At 46.4% G+C, this 19,139-nt stretch overlaps 2 protein-coding genes across 5 annotated transcripts in view; one reads left to right on the top strand and one right to left on the bottom strand.

Annotated features, from left to right (window-relative positions):
• Map3k4 (mitogen-activated protein kinase kinase kinase 4) overlaps nt 1-6,070 on the top strand; it is a 105,059-nt gene extending 98,989 nt beyond the window's left edge. For 3 of the 4 annotated variants that reach the window (XM_076858059.2, XM_076858060.2, XM_076858058.2), the window contains 4 exons: nt 661-783; nt 1,345-1,451; nt 3,477-3,656; nt 5,154-6,070. In XM_076858059.2, coding sequence (XP_076714174.1) covers nt 661-783; nt 1,345-1,451; nt 3,477-3,656; nt 5,154-5,174 — 431 coding nt within the window. In that variant the 3' untranslated portion in view covers nt 5,175-6,070. The remainder of the gene's footprint in view (nt 1-660; nt 784-1,344; nt 1,452-3,476; nt 3,657-5,153) is intronic. The other variant, XM_076858061.2, reaches the window with a different exon arrangement.
• A 7,926-nt stretch (nt 6,071-13,996) lies between these two features.
• Agpat4 (1-acylglycerol-3-phosphate O-acyltransferase 4) overlaps nt 13,997-19,139 on the bottom strand; it is a 101,598-nt gene continuing 96,455 nt past the window's right edge. The window contains exons 7-9 of the mRNA XM_076859382.1: nt 16,538-16,613; nt 15,633-15,831; nt 13,997-14,494 (exon numbers count right to left, since the gene is read on the bottom strand). Coding sequence (XP_076715497.1) covers nt 14,400-14,494; nt 15,633-15,831; nt 16,538-16,613 — 370 coding nt within the window. The 3' untranslated portion in view covers nt 13,997-14,399. The remainder of the gene's footprint in view (nt 14,495-15,632; nt 15,832-16,537; nt 16,614-19,139) is intronic.

Raw genomic sequence — 19,139 nt, 5'->3', positions numbered from 1 at the left:
GCGTCTTTGTGTCACTTTTTGTGAAGGAGTACCATAGACACATGCTAGAGATGTGTGACTTAGTTGGAGCAATAATATCTCGTAGCCTATAGTAAAAGGCCAAGCTGCATTGAGAGGTGAGCAGTAACCCCAAGTTCCAATTATAAGTTTGTATGAGTTAGGCTTGTTTATTGCTTGTAGAACTATTGGAAAATTACAGAACATTGTTTTCAGTCATATTCTAAAACATATCCTGAGGTGGCCTCAGCCACACCTCTGAAGAACCACAGCGTGTGTGCTGGTCTTTCTACGTGTCTCTTCCTCTTATGGAGGTGTTAATTGCATCCAACTCTAATGTTCAGGAACTGTCACAGACATTTGTGTTTTATAATAATTTCTCAAGTATTCTGTGAGTTTTTAGTGTTAGAATCTATGCATCTTTCATTTCCAAATTTATTGGTCAGAGCTATCTATCCTGATGTTAAATTTTGTTGCTTTGTATTATTAACATTTGTGAATAAGCATCACATCTTTTTATAATTGCACATTGTAAGTAAAATTCCATAATCTTTATATTACTTAGTTTATAAATAGTTTCTTGTAGTTTAGATTACCACGTTAACATGCAAGTGCCAATATTGTGTTTCAGAGGCTGATTAATGACTGCTTATTTCTTGTTAGGTGCCAATATCTTCCTTACCTCATCTGGACTCATCAAATTGGGAGATTTTGGATGCTCAGTAAAGCTTAAAAACAATGCCCAGACCATGCCTGGTGAAGTGAATAGCACACTGGGGACAGCAGGTATGGGCCAGTGGGGCTGGTCTGCACTCATTAAGTGCTGTGGGCATGACTCCTGGGTTTCCCTTCACCCTTCCTGGTCAGCACAGACCTGCAGGGTGGGAGCAGGTTTCAGGTCATGAGGAGGACCCTCCCCCACATGCTCGGGCTTCTCCTGGAGGGCAGCTGACTGAGTAATGATCTTAACTACCCTGGGAGGATAGCTGCTTTTTCTTCTCAGAAAGACTCTTGTGTTGTTTATTTCAACTATTTTAGTTGAAACGGTATTTTGATTGTTTAATGTCATAAAATTTTGTATCCTCCTTTGCAAATTCAATTTCCTGTTTTCAATGTGAATACAATTTATTTGAAAATTTGCATATTCAAAAGTTGTGTGTTAAAATAGAATTCTGTCCCTAAAAAGTCCATTCAACAAATGATTCAAAATACCTGTTTTCAGTTTCAGCATTCCTTTGACATAATTCAGGAAAATAACATAGAAATATTAATTTATTGCTCGGCACTCTTAATACATAGTATTGTGTTTATAATCCATTACAATCACCATATCTGTGACTTTTAAAGCATACATGGCACCTGAAGTCATTACCCGTGCTAAAGGAGAAGGCCACGGACGTGCAGCAGACATCTGGAGTCTGGGCTGCGTTCTCATAGAGATGGTGACAGGCAAGGTAAGCAGAACCTGTACCTGGAGGAGGACCTTCAGGAGGGCACTGTACAGGGATGGGGCGGTAGTTGTGGTTTATTATTGGTTATAAATTTTGTGGACACATTTTCTGCCAGAAAACACAATTAGAGATAAAAATGTGACCTATCAAAAGACAGAATAATGTTGAGGAAAAGGACAAACTAGGAAACAAGTGTTTATAAGATTATATGAGAACAACTTAACAAGTGAATTTAAAGAAAACATAAAGAAGCAAGCAGTTACAAAAAACCATGAAATTGAAATTTAGGTCCATGCAAAACCTGCACATTAGTACTTCCAGTAACTTTACTCATAAATGCCAAATGTTGGAAGCAACCAAGACGTCCTTCAGTGGATAAATGGGTAAACAGACTGTTACATCCCCACAGTGGGATATTATTCAGAAATCTTTAAAAATGTGCTATGAATCCTTAGAAGATAGAGGAACCTTAGTTACATCTGGCCAAGTGAAGAAAGATAGTAATCTGAAAAGGCTGCTTACTGTATGATTCCATCTGTGTGACATTCTGCAAGAGGTAGAACTGTAGACATCAAGAACATCAGTGGTTGAAGCACACGGACATGAAGGACAGGTATTTTCAGGGTTGCAAAACCATTTTGTGGGATGGTGGTGATGGATACATGCCATTGTGCATGTGTCCAAACCCACAGACTCCACAGCACAGAGTGTGAGTCCTGATGTGAACTGTGGACTTTGATGAACAATAATTCGTGGACGTTGGCCTATCAGTTGTGACAAATGGTCCACGCGAATGCAAGATGAGGATAACAGGAAACTGGAGGGGTGGGGAGTTGGGTGAGAACTTTGTATTTTCCGAGGGAGTTTTCTGTAAACTTAAAGTACTCTGGAAAAAATAAGCCTGTTAATTTAAAAAAAAAAAAAAAAAGAAAGAAAGAAAGAAACATGAAATGTTGAGCTTCATCAGAATTACATATTTAAAAGTGGAATTTTATTTTTTACTTACCACATGAGTGACATTTTAAAAGATAGAATACTTACTTTTGGGGTATAAGGAAATTGACATATATTGTGGTCAAAAATGCAGAATACTCTGGGAAACAGTATCTGTCAGAATTAAATTGCATACCCTCAAATCAAGAAATTTTTCCTTCTGAAAATTTAGCTTCTGATGAAGATACTACTGAGGAGTAATTATAAAAATGTATAGTATAGACATGTACACAAGAGTGTCTGGCTGTCTAGCATCACTTACACAGAAGAAACACTAGCAAGCTCTTAAGTGTTCTCAGGAAACTAGTTAAATCATTATCCAGCTATACTTGCAGCTGTGGAAAAAGAACACACCTTGCAAGTGCTCAGCAAATATTTGCTGATGTTACCTCTTTTAGCGTTAAGGAAGATAGCCACGGTGTCCGCATTATTTTAGTCAAGCCACACAAGAACATGTATTCCCATTCAAGAGTACATGTTGGAATAACCAATCAATAGCACATAAATTAGAATGGTATAATAACTTGGTTCCTTCTCCTGTGAACCTCATTTTTCTTCTCATCATGGTAAAATAAGCTTTACCCACACAGAGTTTTCATTATTCAACCAGGGAGCATATTAAATCCCTGTGAGAGAAATGTTGAGTTTTGTATGTTTTAGTGACTTTTGTATCATTTTACATATTACATCTTTTAGTTATGTGACAGTGGCTTCTAAATTATGCTGGACTAACAGAATATCCCAAATGGGCTGGGCAAACTGTGCTATCTGCCTGCGTTTAGACGAGGTTCCATTGGACAGTCACACCTGTTCCTGTATGTACTGTCCCCAGCTTCTGTAGTATTCTAGTGAGAGAGCCGAATGCTTAACGGGGATCAGGTGGCCTCAAGGCCTGAAGTATTTTCTGTTTGGTCTTTTGAGTAAAAGTTTGCTACTTCAAATGTAGATACCAATTTTAAGATGCCTAAGATTGAGTATTTGCATTTTATATGGCCATGTAGTATTAAAATCTGACGTTTTTCCCCGTCTTTGTAGAGGCCTTGGCATGAATATGAACACAATTTTCAGATTATGTATAAAGTGGGAATGGGACATAAGCCCCCAATTCCTGAAAGATTAAGCCCTGAGGGAAAGGACTTTCTCTCTCACTGCCTGGAAAGTGACCCGAAGATGAGGTGGACAGCCAGCCAGCTCCTCGACCATTCTTTTGTCAAGGTCAGATCACTGATCATTATCTTCATGTTTAAATATTTAAGTTCAGTTTTGCATCTGGCATGTAAGGAAATTTGGAAACTTAATTTTAAAATACCTTATCTAAAATGGAAATGAAAAAATGTCTTCTTATGTGAGGGAATTTTATGATTTTGTTTTTTTTTTTATTTGAAAAATGTTTATTGAGGTTCTTGATCTATTTTGGCGGCACATATTTAGGTACACCTGGGGCAGTTAAATAGGATTTTAAATGGTACTGGCTCCAAGATTGGTTTCCACTGCAGTGAATGGATAGTCTGTGGCGTCAGGGACAGGTTAGTCAGGACAGCCTGATGTGAGACCTGTGGTAATGGTGTGTGGCCTACTGAGCAGGAGAATTAGAGCAGTCCGGTGATCTCAGTTGTTATTTTCTCTTGATCGAAAGGCTGATAACCTAGCCTATTAGAGAGAGTTTGGCCAGGTCAAGAATCAAGGCAGGGTGTGGCAGCCTGCATGAAGAGGCCTGGAAGGCTGAGTCCAGAGGGCAGAACCGATGAGGAGCCAGCACAGGTGAGGAAAATGGGGTATGGAAAAGGGCAAGAGATGGCCTGGAAAAGGAGCAGCGCAGCTTTAAGGAATGCCAGTTTTATTGTAAATATAACATGATTAAATAACTTTTTGGAAAGATCACTCTGAAGATAAGAAACTAGTTAGGAATCTGCTGATACAGCTGAAGAATTGAGAATGGGCAATTAGCAAACTATCCACCATGTTTAAGAGTAGCATGGCCTTGACTAAGGATCTGGTCGGATGTGAAATGTGAAGGGGGAACTTGGGGAGGAGTCTAGGGTGGCCCAGCTTCCTGGCTGTCAGCAGTTCATGGAAACTACCTTCACCACTGTAAAGGGCAACTGGCTAAGGGGCGGGCCAGGGGCATGATGGTTTCCCCTCCTAAGTTAAATTCACAGCGCGTTTGGAACATTCGCTTGTGGATTTCAGATGAGCATTTGGATGTTAGGGCTGGCACTCCAGCAGAAACTGGGCTGTGATAGAGATTTTGGAGGCAGAAGTGTTGCTTGGGTGTGTGTCAGAACAGTGAGAACTGGAACAGTGAGGAGACTGGAACCCCAGAGAGCGGCACCACAGGGCTGTGAGGCACTCCCACTGCCAGAGAGAACCGGGAAGGAGGGGGCGCGGGGAGCTGGGCTAGCTGTGGGGCCTTAGGGACTAGTCATCAGGAATAGTTATTTCTTATGGAATATGTAAATAATGTATCAACATTGACCCAAGATTAGACAGATGTTTGAAAAAGTAACTTCAGTTCTCAGTTCCCAGGCTCTCCCTCAGAGAGAACACTCAGCACTGTCCCCAAGCATTTCCTTTCTTATGCCTCTCCCCCTGTGTCCAGCAGGGTGCTGGCACCAGGGTGGTGGACCGGCCTTTACTGTCAGTCTCGGCTCAGGCGAGCTTGCTTGTGTGCCTGCACCTGCCTGGGCTCAGCTCTCTCCTGCTTCCTCACAGGTTTGCACAGATGAAGAGTGAAGCTCACCAGCCCGTGGCCTGGTAGTGTGTGGACTTGGAGAACCCCTTAGTCACTACTGTATGTAATATTTACATAAAGACTGCTGAGAAGCAGTGTTCGCCTTTTAACCTTCCAACTGAAGACTGCACAGGTGACAGGCGTCGCTGCTCCCGCTGCTCCTGTTTGTCTGACGTGGCACAGGGCCTCCTGAGTGACAGTGTCCATGAGGTTAAAGAAGCTGCATGTTAAGTGCCATTACTACTGTACACGGACCACCGCCTCTGTCTCCTGTTTCTCCCGTGGTGGAGAACCGTGACATCAGTGTAGTGTTTTCACCCTTCTGGGTTCAAAAGAAGTTGTGGTGTTAGCAGGTGTCCTGGACCTTGTTCTGATCTCCTTTTGTTGAGTGCACTGACTGTGAAACCTTTTTGTTGTTGGCAAGCTGCAGGTTTGTTATGCAAAAGGCTGATTAATGAAATTTAAGAAAAAGGTTCTTTTTTCAATAAATGGTTTATTTTAGGAAAGCTAAGTCACACTGTCTTTTAATGGTTCACACCTTAAGAGCCAGCAGTTAGGAGAGGGGCCTGGCATTTTCCTCAGCAGAAGGAGCACAGCCAGTGTGTTCAGCTGGACACTGGCTAGGTGTTCCTTAGGGACTGGTGTCTCCTTGCTGACCAGCAGAGGACATAGTGAAGCAACACTGATGGTATGAGGTAGCCCTTCTTAATCATATCCTACTAACCAGCAATTACAACCGAAGCTCAAGCCTAGTTACCACATGTCAGGCTCAGTTTATTTTTAAACCAAGATGTAGAGGTGCTAGGTCGCCGGTGTAAGTACTGCCGGACGAGGAGAAAGCATCTACATTCAGAGTGTAAACTGAATTTCAGCAGTGAACCTTCTCAAAAAGCCTAGCCTTATGTCATTGATGGTATTCTTTACTTCATTTTGCTATTAAATTTTTTTTTAAAGATTGACCTTGAAGCTTCCCGAAATCTTTTCAGGTCCTTGACTTGCTCCTTCCACACAACAGCTACACTAGGCCGGCCACTCCTCCAGCATGTTTTCTGTTCCCTCCCTCCAGGGCAGTGGGTCTTTTCAGCCAAGAAATTAACATCCAGAGGAATATATATAACAATTAGAATTTTGTCTAAAAGTTTTTTTAATATCCTTTTGAGCCGTAATTTATATAACCTTATAATTTATTAATTTGAAGGGTATAATTCAATGGTTTTGAATGCAGTTATATAGTTGTACAGTCACTATCCTAATCTGATTTTCGAGCATTTCCATCACCTCAGAAAGAGACCACATGTCCACTTGCATCACTTGCCATTCCTGCCTAACCTAAGGTCACTACTCAGCTACTTCCTGTCTCAGTATACTGGCCTCATCCAGACAATTCTTGTAATTAGTACCTTACAATATGTTGCCTTTGTGTCTTTCTTCTTTCACATAGCTTATTTCTGAATTTATTCACATTGTAACATGGATCCGTACTTCATTCCTTTTTATTGATGATTACTATTCCATGTAGATGTGTAATACTTCATTTATCCATTTACTAGTCAGTGGGCATTTGGGTTGCTTCTGCTTTTTGAAACATTCCCATACAGAGTCTTTGTGTGGACATGTCTCCTGGGAGTAGAACTGCTGGGTTGCACGGTAAGTCCATGCTCATCATTCTCACTGGCAGCATCTGAGGGTTCCAGCTTCTCCTGTTGGATAATTGCTGTTCTGTTGAGTATGAAATAGTGTTGCATTGTGGTTTTGATTTGCTTTTTCCTACTGATGGTGAAACCTTTTCATGTGCTTGTTTGACCATTCATACAACTTCTTTGGTGGAATGTCTACTCAGATTTTTTTGTCCCATTTTGAAATTAGCATTTTTTGGTCACTTGTTGAGTGGTAAGAATCTTCTATCAATTCTGGCTGCAAGTGCTTTACTGGATATGTGATTTGCAGGTGTTTTTTCCCCCTGCAGTCATTACTTGTCTTTTTATTTTCTTAATGGGTTCCTTTTTGAAGCACAGAAGTTTTTAATTTTTTTAAAGTTCCATTTACCAATTTATTCTTTATTGCTTGTACTCTTGATGTCATATCTAAGAAATCATTGCCTTATCTAAGGTCACAAAGACACCTTTATTTTCTCTAAGAGTCTTATAGTTTTAGCTCTTAATAAAGCCTATTGTCTATTTTTAGTTAATTCATCCTTTGGCATGTGGGTCTTTGCATAACCCAGCATCGTTTGTTGAAGACTGTTCTTTCTCCATTGAATTGATTTTACATCCTGTTGGAAATCAGTTCACCATAGATGTAAAATGTACATCTGGACTCTCAATTCTCTTCTATTGATCTGTATGTCTATCTTAGGTAGATGTCTCCCAGTCTTGATTATTGTAGCTTTGGAGCAAGTTTTTAAAATGGAAACTGTGAGTCCTGAAACTTCTTTTTTCTTTATTCAAGACAATTTTTACTATTCAGAGTTATTTGCATTTTCATATGAATTGTAGGATTAGTGTGTCAATTTCTGCCAAACAAACAAAAAACCCAGCTGGGATTTTGATAGGAATTGCATCAAATCTATGAAACTATTTGAGGAGTATTGTTATCTTAAGTCTTCTAATCCACAAACACAGGATCTCTCTCCATTTATTTAGGTACTTAATTTCTTTTAGCAATGCTTTGTAATTTTCAGTGTACAACTCTCAAACTTATGTTCATTCCTAAGTGTTGTATTCTTTTTCATGTTATTGTGAATGAAAATATTTCTTGATTTTATATTAAGATGTTTGTTGTTAGTATGTATACTTACAGTTGATTTCTAATACTGATCTTTGACCCTTTGGCTCTGCTGAACTCACTAAGTAGTCCTACTAGCTGTCCTGTGGACTCTGGAGCGTCCTCTGCATCTGAAGTTGTGGTGCTCATAAATAAGGGCAGTCTCGCTTCTTCTTTCACAAGAGGCTTCTCTTTTCAACTCTGCCTGGCCATGCTGGCTGACCTTCCAGTGCACCATGGAGTGACAGTGGTGAGAATGGACATTCTTACCCTGCTTTTATCTTGAGTAGAAATTAGTCACTAGGATTTTCACTGATACCCTTTCTCCATTTGAGGAAATTTCCTTCTCTTCCTGGTTCATTGAGAGCTTTTGTAATGGTCGGATATTAGACTTTGCCAAATGTTCTTTCTTCGTGTATGGAGATTATCATGTAGATTTTGTCCTCAGTCTGGTTGATAAAGTGTATTGACTGATTTGTGTTCCTGGCTTAAGCCCTAGTCGATCCCTGCATGCGCTCCCTCTGTGTGCTGTGCCTGGGTTCGCAGGGCTTGTTGAGGACTCGGCTTCAGTGCTGCAGGAGGAAGACCCTGCAGTTTTCATTTCTTGCGATGCCCTGTCTGGCTCTGGTATCATGTTAATGCTGGCTTCCATCAGTGAGCTGGGAAGTTTCCTCCTCTTTTTCACCAAGAGATGGTGGTAGATTGATATTGCTCACCAAACTTCTTTACATATTTGGTAGAATTCGCTAGTGAAACCAGCTGGACATAGATTTCCCTTGGGGGGTGGGTAATTTTAAGCTATTAATTCACTCTGTGTACTTCTTAAAGTCTCTACTTCCTTTCATTGGTATCAGTAATTTCAGTCTTTCTAGGAATTTATCCATTTTAGCCAAGTTACCTGATGATTGCCAGTTGTTTGTAGTACCTCCAGTAACATTTTTAATTTCTATAAAGCCAGTAGTGGTGTCTACTTGTAGTCCTGAGTAATTTGTGGTTTCTCTCTCCTTGGCTAAATAAAGGATTTGTTGATCTTTCTAAAGATTTGACTTCTGGTGTCAGTAGTATTCTCAGTCTATTTTTCTGGATTCCATATCTGTTTCTTGTACTTATTTTTATGTTTTCCGTCCTTCTGCATGCTTTGGGTTTAGTTTATTGTAGCTTTAGAGCAAGTTTTCAAAATGGGAAGTGTGAGTTCTTAAACTTTGTTTAAGAGTTTTGGCCAGAGTTTGCCAGCCTTTGAACTAGAGCATTAAAGAAAATTAGAAAACAGTATTTCTTTCCTAGCCTAGTGGAGCTTACATAAAAGGCCACTGTCGTTGAGAAGCAGGCCCCTCTGCAAGCCCATGCATAAAGCTGCATTTGTGCACTAGAGTAGGAGGTGGTGCCAGAGGTGAGGCAGCCACAACAAGACTGTCCTCTCTGTGGGCTCATACCGGCCGCGGAAGGTAGCCCTAAAGTGGGACTTAGACTTGTATAGGGACTCCTGGTGGAAATGAGATTGTTTCCCAGGATGCAACAGCATTAAGGTCCATGGAGTTCCTTTGTATTTATAGACTCTGTTTAGGTTTTAAATGCCAGGGCAGAAGTCCAAAACAGGACCAGAAAGCGTTTCAGCTTGACATTTGAGTGTGTTTCTGCATATGGGAGTGTGCACCTGCCCTTTAAGGCCTGACCCTGTTTTCTTGTTTAGAGGAGGATCAGTGGACCAAATGGATCAGTTTATTTGTTTACTGACGGTGTGTCGAAGCAGGTAACTCTCTTCTCAATGTGAGTGTCCAAAGTCACCATCTGGCTGATCCCTCAGTATTCTGGTGTAAACTGCCACGACGTGCTGCTTGGAGTGTTTGCCACTTCGTGCCTCCATGAAGCCTCCTAGCCTCGCCCTGAAGAGGTCCTCTGTCCATGCACGTGTAGTCTGTCATTTTGCCAAGCCGTGAGTCACCTCCGGGCCAGCACTGTCCATGCTCAGGGCGCAGTGCTTTTCATGTGTCATTAGGCGATTTGTTCTCAGCCCATTAGAACCACTGCTATTTCAGAGGGACTTACTGCAACACGTGTGCAACTCAGTGGCCTAATGCCACCTCCCATTTTCACCCCGTCCCTACAGGGAGCTGTGTCACACAACGCCAGGAGGCACTGTTGACACACTCTCTATTTGTTCTTTAGTCATCGTCTTCCTCCGTAGCCCTTTGTAGCCCTTTTGCATTTTAGAATCGTTGAGATTTTAGAATTGTTTGCATTTTAGAATTGTTGAGAAATGTTTTTATTTTGAGCTGAAATCAACCTCCTGGCATTGCTGACGCAGTCTGTGTGCCCAGCTGCTGCTACAAGGTTCCCTTCGCTCCAGGTCCTTCTTCTCTGCCTCCTCAGTTCCCAATTCCCAGGCTCCCTGCGGTTTGTCATTCTCCTTTCAGAGTCAGAGCTGGCTGCTGTGTGGGCCTTGGGAGCAGGCGGCCTTGTGTGCCTGGCTGGCGGGAGACACCAGTGCTGACGCAGCCAGGCAGACCCTGAACGTCCCACCTCTGCCCCTCTCAGCCTCGTGGTTTGTGGGGGAAGTGAGGGAAGTTGGGGAGAGAGGAAGTACTGAGTTGGGGACATAACGGAGAGAGTGACTACACGTGTACTTAGCCAGAACCAGCAGGAAAGAGCAGCGGGGCTGAGGGAATGGGCAACTGGCAGCAGGCACAGCATGGTGTGGGAGACAAGGGCGGGGCAGGGGCTGCAGGCCTCCCCACTCTCCCTGAATACCACGGGGCCGGAAAGGTCTGCCTCATTCCAAATGGACTCTTATGTTTATTTTATTTAGTCCCTAAGCCTTCTAGCGGTGTACACCACATACTTCATTACCTTTATCTTTGTTTAGCCCATTAGTAAAAAATGTGAAAAGATGGTAGAGAGATTTTAGGCGACCAGGTTGATATTACCACCCATTTATCAGCTCTCAGCCTTACGTTAAAAAGCCGCCACCCACTGGGTCCACACAGCCCTTGAGGACTATTCACTAGTCGGATAACATTTGAGAGTTCCGACAGTGTTACTCACTCTTAGGGCATCTTTGCTATCTCCTAGCATCACTGCTTTCCTTCATGTACTGAAAAGTCCTCCATTTCAGAATTTTATTCCAGAATGCTGCTGCAAAACAGTCTTTTTCTGGGGCGAGGGACCAGGGATTGAACCCTGTTGTGTTCAACCACTGAGCCATGTCCCCAGCCCTTTTAAAATTATTTAGACAGGGTCTTGCTACATTGCCCAGGGCAGAGGCAAATAAGGATCCAGAGTCTGAAACGTCAGGCGCTGATCTCTGGTGAATGCACCTGTGAAACAAAGCGGGGTCACACTGCCCACTTGAAGAGCCAGCTCACCCTACCCCAAGCCGCACCTGCTGGGCGGTCCTGTGTTACCCCACCAGGAGCATCACCAGGCTCCGTGGTCCTGATTTGCAGCGTCTGTCGTCAGCTGGTCCCTCACTGCACTGAGCTATGACTGTTGGAAAGGGAGGCGATGTCAGCCCGTTGCTAAGCGTGTTGCATTCATGCCAGCTTCCCTGTCCTCTGTAAGCCGCACTTCAGGACTGCTTCAACTGAGGCCTTGAAGACAGTGTTGCTGATGGAGGCTGAACACATTCCTAATGGGACACCACGAGTGGTCTCTCACGAAGTAAGTGTAGAGTCCCTTTGGCCAAGGCCTCCCGGGGAGCACTGGGGAGGATGCAGGATGCAGCAGCCTCACGGCTTACTGCAGACCCAGGCAGGCTGTGGTGGCACCAAGCACTCCTCCAGCCAATCCGCAGTCCCTTGGGACACCCGCTGACCAACCAGCTGACCAGCACATTGCTCCCTCCATTCATCTCAGCGCACATGTGGGAGTTTACACAGCGGGAGCGCTTGCTGGACTCCCTCCAGCCTTGAGCAGGAGCCAGGGGCCTCAGGCTGCAGAGGTCTCACTGGTCGCTGCTTCTGCTTGTGATGGGGCACCTGTGGGTGTTGGGGTAGGGCGGGGGTGTGTTTGGGGGACATAGGTCACCAACTTAATGAATGGGAGGATGGCACATTTTCAGCATCCCCTGTTAAGTCCTGCAGGTTTTTGAGCAGTGGTGATGTGGACGCAGCCTCCCTGCCCTTCAAGGCTGCCTTGATGCAGCAGGACTCTTCACGTGCCTCTCTGTGCCTGGCAGTGACCCAGGAAGTAGGCGCCACTCCCACTGTACAAATGGCAGGTGGGCTGTGAGAGGCAGGGAGGCTTGCTGGAGGCTTGCAGTGACCCCAGCAAGGCAAGTCACTGTGAGCTGTAACTGGAATATCATGGGCACCGCAAAGGGGTCCCTCTGACTGCCTCATTCTGGTCCTTAGTGGAGGATGGACCTAAAATCCAGGGGCAGGCCTGCCAGGGCACTCAGACAGGAGTGCACACACCTGAGCACCTCACAGGTCCCACCCACCTAAGGGGAGCATCCCCGGGGGCTCGCCTGCATGTCCTTGCTGGGTGCGCACAGGGAGTCAGCAAGCGTGGGTCTCCCCCAAGTAGGTCGGGATGAGCTCCTTTCTTCATCTGTGAAATCACTTGTGTGAATAATCACCAGGCTCTGATATTGTCTCGTAGGCAGAAAGCGCTCTAGACCTTGCTTGTAACTCGGTTCCTCTAGGTCAGTGGTGCTTGGAAAGTGCTTAGTGACTCGATGAGCAAATATCTGAAGTGTGACTCTGAATAGGCTGTGCCTTTGGTGGGATGTTTAGCCAGCTCTGATGTAGACCAGTTCATCTCTTCTGCAACCACAGCAAAACAGTAGGTCCTTTACATGGGAAAGATGTCCGTTTCATTCATGCTCCTAAGTTCCTGTCAATTCAATCGCCATTGGCATCTCAGCGTAGAAGGACGTACATGTTTCACTTGTTCCCCTTCTGAAATGTCACTGCTTCATGTTCCCCTGGCGTGTCTGTCCTCTGTTGGCTGATTGGTCTGCAGAAGTCCTCCCCATTGGCCAGCACTCCCAGACCACTCAGTTTGCTGAAGAGCAGAACCTTTTAGTGGTGTAAATTGGTATCCACGTGGGAGCCAAGATGGAAGACAAAAGCCCAGAATGTTCTGGTCCATGGGAGCTAGTCTGTGGAGCACCAGGCTCCTTGGCTGCTAGGAAGGGGTAAGGTATATGACCCTGCTCTTTCTTGCTGACAGTGAGGCCATTTCCCAGATTACTAAAGAATGTCCAGGCTTTGTTGTTTTTTCATGTTCCATTTCTTTTTTTGTGGGGAGCCAGGGGGTACGGGGGACTGGGGATTGAACTCAGGGGCACTCTGCCACTAAGCCACATACCCAGCCCTATTTTGTGTTTTATTTAAAGACAGGGTCTCACTGAGTTGTTTAGCACCTCCCTGTTGCTGAGGCTGGGTTTGAACTCGTGATTCTCTCTCTGGAACCACTGGGATTATAGGCGTGCCCAGCTCGTGTTCAGTTTCAAGATCAGCTTTTTCTAGGAGTTGGGCAGTTCCTTAAGATTCACACAGTAGGGCTGGGGATGTGGCTCAAGCGGTAGCGCGCTCGCCTGGCATGCGTGCGGCCCGGGTTCGATCCTCAATACCACATACAAACAAAGATGAATATTAAAAATTCTCTCTCTCTCTCTCCCTCTCTCACTCTCTCTTTTTTAAAAAAAAAAAAAAGATTCACACAGTGGACTCCATTTCAGCAAGACAGAAAACCAGAGCTTCTGGAGGACCTTTGCTGTTTAGGGATGTGCTCTGCTAGTCCCCACATCCTGCCTTCTTTGTCCTCAGAGAGGTCCTCCGTCACTGTTGGCATAGCCACCTAAGTGATCTGTGTGCCTGCAGGTGCCGCCTCACCCCAAGCTTCCTGGCAACCCCCTGCTGTGAGCATGACCCCTGCCAGGGCAGAGGCAGAATGGGGGGCAGAGCAGTCAGTGTAAACACACACCACAGGTGACCCAGACAAACACTTTAATTTTTTTTTTTTTTGGAGGCATAATTTAGTCATCTTACCTAAAGCACTTTTCAGTGTCTCTGGCAATCAAAGGTTACAGAAGACTCAGCTCAGCACCAGAGGATGACAGGGGGACTCATCCCTCTGTCCCCAGCCCTGCTCCCCCCTGCAGACTCCAAGACCCTTTGCATTGTCACAGAGGCAGGCCCACACGCAACTGCACAGCCACTCTCTTCCTCCCTGTCTCTCAAAACCACACACACACACACACACACACACACACACACACGTGCGCGCGCGCTAGAGAGTGAAAAGAAAACCAAACCCACTAAATCACACGGGGAAAAAACGATTTAAGAGCATCATCTTTCCCCTCTGCCTCCGAGACCAAGCTCCTTGTCTGGGGAGGCCTTGATGTGTGCTCGTGCCGGCAGGGGCTCACCCAGCCTCCATCATCATGTCCCACTAAGAAGGCTGTGCAGAGGCCACCAGTTCCCCAAGGTTCCCTTTGGAGGTGACACATCCCTGAATTAGTCACTCTGCTTCTGTTTGTTGTCAATGTTGCCATAGGCAGAGCCCTTGTCGATTTCTGTCACACCAATCATCCATCGAACTCCCATGGAAGCTGCAGAGACAGGGCAGGAGCAGAGATTAGCAGGAGGACAGACTGCAGGGAAGTTTGCCTGGCGAGAACCTGGGGGAGGCAGGTGGGTGCAAATCCCAAGCATCAGCTGAGAGCTGGCAGATTGGAGGTGCCTTTTCATGACCCTAGCTTTACAGTCAATCTAAAATGTCAGTCTACGTGACATTGAAAGGAACTGAGTAAGGCTGCTCGGTTGGGTTTTCATTCTTGTGTACTGGAAGTGAACAGCTGTTTGTGGGGCCCACAGAATTCTCAGCTTTCCATGCTGATCCACACGGCAAAGAGGGTTCTTTTGCCAATGCAAGGTAGGAGCTCATGGGACCTCAGCAAAGGAGCCTGGAAAATGCAGGGCTCCAACATCTAAAGCACCCAAGTTCAGCATGCCTGGGCAAGTATTGGAGCCGTGAGTGAAGTCCCCGCCCTGGCTGAGAGCCTTCACACCTGTGGGTGTGAACTGTAACAACCTCCGCAGGACCCGGGCCCAAGCCCAGTTAGCCACAGGAGGCTGGAAAACAGGGCTGCTGCTCAGAAGTGGCCGTTACGTTGTTCCCTCTGGAGAGGGCAGACTTCCAGAGGTCCTTGGTACAAGGACCACACTTCCGTCACCTTGATGGGTCCCCTATCACAGGGCCAGGCAGACATTGTGTGTGATCATCATTCGTGAACCAACAGGGGAGTAAACAGAGTCTCCCACAGCAGTGGCACCAAGCTCTGTAGACTTCCTCAGTCATGGGTGGGCAGAGGCCACAGCCCTCTTGGGGTGGGACACGTATCCCATAGGTCATTTAGAAGTGAGGAGACTTCTGCTTGAGGCCACCTCTCGAGAAGCTGAAACTCGAACCCTGGCCTGGTCCTAGAACTCACATAGAATTACTCAATGCTACTGTAAAGTAGAAGAGGGGAGCACAACACGGTCTCTGCTCAGAGGCCTGTGAGGAGGAGAGGAGCAACACAGTGCCACGCGGGGCGTGGCCTGAGGATTGGCAGCCGCTCTGCCTCGAGGGCAGTGTGCAGCCTCACAGGCCCCTCAGCCCGGCTCCCGCCTCCCACTGCCGGGTGCTGTCGCCCCAGCAGAGCAGCACCACTGCCTCCACTTGGAAGCCTTTTGCTCTCCACTTACCCATGCAGAAGACGAGGATGAAGGTGGCCAGTGTCACAGAAGAGCCACTGCTGACCATGCTCACCAGGAACTGGAAGAAAGGGTAAAGCAGCAGCGAGGCCCAGAACAGCCAGTTGAGCAGGGCCCAGGGCCGCCGCGGGGGGACCCGGGGGGTCTCTGGGAAGACACCTGTCCTGTAGTACTCCTCCTGAAAAGCATCCTGGGGATAGAGGAAGGGTCCCTCTGATACAGCACTGGACTTGGCTGAGCTGGCCTGCCCAGACCCACCCAGGATGCACACCACACTGACATTCTGGCCTCTCCACACAGGATCTGCAGACTCCACATGCAGTCCACCAGCACCAACACCCTGTCTGTGCCCTGCAGCTTCCCAAGGGCTGAGACTTCAAGACCACACAGATGACAGAGGGTCTTGAAGCCTGTAGGTGCCACTAACAGGAGGTGATGGAACATAGGCAGACTTCTTCCATGAGAGCAAATTAGGGAAACATTAGATCACCCCTTCTCAGTATGTCTTTGGAAGAAAGAAATAGTGGAAGCTAAGGTCCTGCTCAGAGGAAGGAAGGACAAGTCAGGAGCCCAGCAGCTGACCACAGATGGCAAGGAGGAGGGGCTCCTGCAGGTCTGAACCTAGCTATGGCAAAGCCACCCTCAGGGACTACATCCTGCTTATGCTGGTGATGTTCTGGATTAGGCAGGCAACCAAATTGCTGACCCAGAAGCACTTCAGACTGCATCTATTGCCAAAGATAACTGTAGCATCTTGCAGGAATATTCTGCCCCAGGGCCACAGCCAGGAAACAGCAAGGGCTGTGGGGCCTAGCTCGTCTTGGCCACTACACCCATAGACAGCTTCATTCTCTCTGTGAAGCCCCTTAAAGACACTTCACTTGTTTTCCCCTCACCTTCTCCTGGTAGAGCTTGTGGAGCCAGGCTGAGCACTTGTCCTCGTCTTCGGGGATGTCTTCCATTGGAATCCGCCTGCAAGGGCAGAGAGCAGCTAGTGGTGGGAGGCCATACCCGGTGCCAGCAGCACTTTCAGCATAACAGTGCCTGCTCTCGGGGCTTTCATTTAGGTGGCCTACACAGTGTGGAAGCAAAGAGGAGTACTTCCATGGAAGTCAAAGTGTAGTCATGGTCCAAGCAGGATGGAGCAAGGACCTGATTGGATGACACAAAGATGGTGAGACGCGGGGACACCTGCCCTTTTCTCTTTTCCCTCCTGCCTAACAGAAAGGCTCCCCGAATCTGACACTTGCCTTAGTCTCCATGAAAGATGATCCAACGCATACAGAATCTACATTTAGGAGATAATACGCCAGTCATTTTTTCAGCCAAGTAACAACTTCATGGCAATGGCCAGATACCTCCCATCAAGTGATCTGACCTGGTAGCACCAAGGCAGGCCCCTGCCAGAGTGTCACTACATGAAAGGACCTGGATGGGAGAAGCCAGGGCATCTGCCCCTCTGGGCTCAGGGATCCCTGTGTCACTTTGCACCCCAGTGTTTACTCACAGGTTCAAGGGTGGCCCTGGGGCCATTGCTAGCAGGGGCACGAGGATCATTCTGCAGACAGCCCATCAGGAACAAGGGGAGATGCCACTTTGCTCTGACTCCTGTTCCATGTCTGTCTGTCCCTTTCTCTTGCCTGCTCGCTTTCTCTTCTGAGGCTGCTGGCTCTGGTGACTTCAAGGACTGTGAATTTACACTTGCTTTTGTCCTTGAGAAAGGACAAAAGGCTCGTTTCACTTCTTGCTGCTCAGGAATATCTTAGGAAGAAGAGACACTTCAGAACTTCTTTGCCAAGGTGTAGCTGTTCAGAGAATGGAGGCTGGGATTTCACCTCATAAGAGATGACGGGAGCCACCACTGTTAGAATAATGGCTTCCTTCTCAGGCAGAATTCTACAGAGGTAAGCTTTTAACATAATAAGACTTACCCTGCAAGTTTCTCTGGAAATATTCTTTCCCCTTTCCTGTCCCTACATCTCTTTCCATGGATACACCATTTCTTTTCTTTGCTCTTCTGATCTGCCCTCGTTTGCAGATCAGATCTTTCATGTGGTTCATGAGGAGGTTAGAGATGCTGCCTGCAAACTATTTCTTTATTTGCACCAAGGAGCTCGGATGGTTCTGCTCTTTTCAGTAATGTCCTTGGCACTGTTGCCCTGGATGTTTTCATGCTTCACACTGAGGTACAGTGGACCTCAGAGCAAGGCCTCAGCCATCCCAACTGGGTCATTACAAGGAGAGAGGTGAATTGAGTATCAAAAGGAATCTTCCTGGGGGCTGGGGAGATAACTCAGTGGTAGAGTGCCTGCCTTGTATGCATGAGGCTCTGGGTTCGAGTCCCCAGTACATTAAAAAGTCTCATGGGAGGCCATGAGTGAACTTGACAACAAGACGGGAGCTGGTTTTGGGGTGTGTGCTCTGATTGCCACATGCTCTGGAGAGTTGCAGTGACCTAAGAAAACAGCCTCGTGGGCCTGCATTCCCAGTGGTCCGGCTGGCTACTGTGTGGAGCTCCTGCCAAGTGTTGAAGGAACTTTGGGAGAGAAAAGCGAATTTTGTCCCTGAAGAAGACCCCCTTAGGGAGGGTGGGGATTCCCAGCCTTCTCTGGCAGCAGCTGAGTGAAAGACGGTGGCCACCCCACCATTTGGAATATCTCAGAATGCTGCTCTCTACTGCCTCTAAGGATCTGGGCTCGAATCCAGGCAGGGAGTGGCTTTGGACTTCAGCGGTCAGCCCACCAACACATCTCCTCGGGAATGTTCAAACATCATGTTGAGCCTAGTGAGTATGGTCAGCCACTGGCGTTTCGTTGAGCCGTGCTGTAGCTTGGCATCAGTAGAGTCTTGAATGGGAAAATACATACCACTTGCCTGTGTCTCTGCTGGTGGGCATTTCAGGGGCTCTTGGTCAGACTTTGGAGGAGATGACCCACAGCACAGGAGACCAGGCCAACCCCACCAGAGTCAGATTGGACTTAATGAGTAAGTCACTGACCTAAGGCAAATCACCCTTGCATTTTAACATCTGCAGCTTCTCTAAATTCTTCCTGCTCATCTTGGTGACATTCTGGAGATTAGACAGTAAGCCCATTGTGTTAGTCAATGGACAGGTGAAGAGAATTGGCCTAGGGAGGGTTTTCCCTAGTCATGACTAATGGAGAGTAACCAACGTGAGGTCTTGCAGGAGTGTTCTGCACCTCTACATCTCCTTACCAACACTGGGTGCTGTCACTCGTGTGTATTTGCACAGGGCAGATCCATCTTCCAAGAAAAGGATCAATAGAACAATTGCTTTACACTCAATATCTAAATGATTGATTATGAAATATGGTCTGCCCTTTCACCAGCCAGGGCTCTGGGATGAAAATGAGTTGGTATAAGAGGATCAAGAAGTAGCTGGGAGGGAAAGAGGCTTCCCCAGGTTAGATTGTTCCAAATAGTAGAAAGTGACTCAAGTTCATAACATAAATATAGACTATAAATGAGTTCAGGGTG

Source organism: Callospermophilus lateralis, chromosome 6 (assembly GCF_048772815.1).
Source record: "Callospermophilus lateralis isolate mCalLat2 chromosome 6, mCalLat2.hap1, whole genome shotgun sequence".
NCBI classification, from domain to species: Eukaryota; Metazoa; Chordata; class Mammalia; order Rodentia; family Sciuridae; genus Callospermophilus; species Callospermophilus lateralis.
The sequence above is the reverse complement of the archived record's forward strand: the minus strand, read 5'-3'. Positions and strand labels throughout refer to the sequence as shown.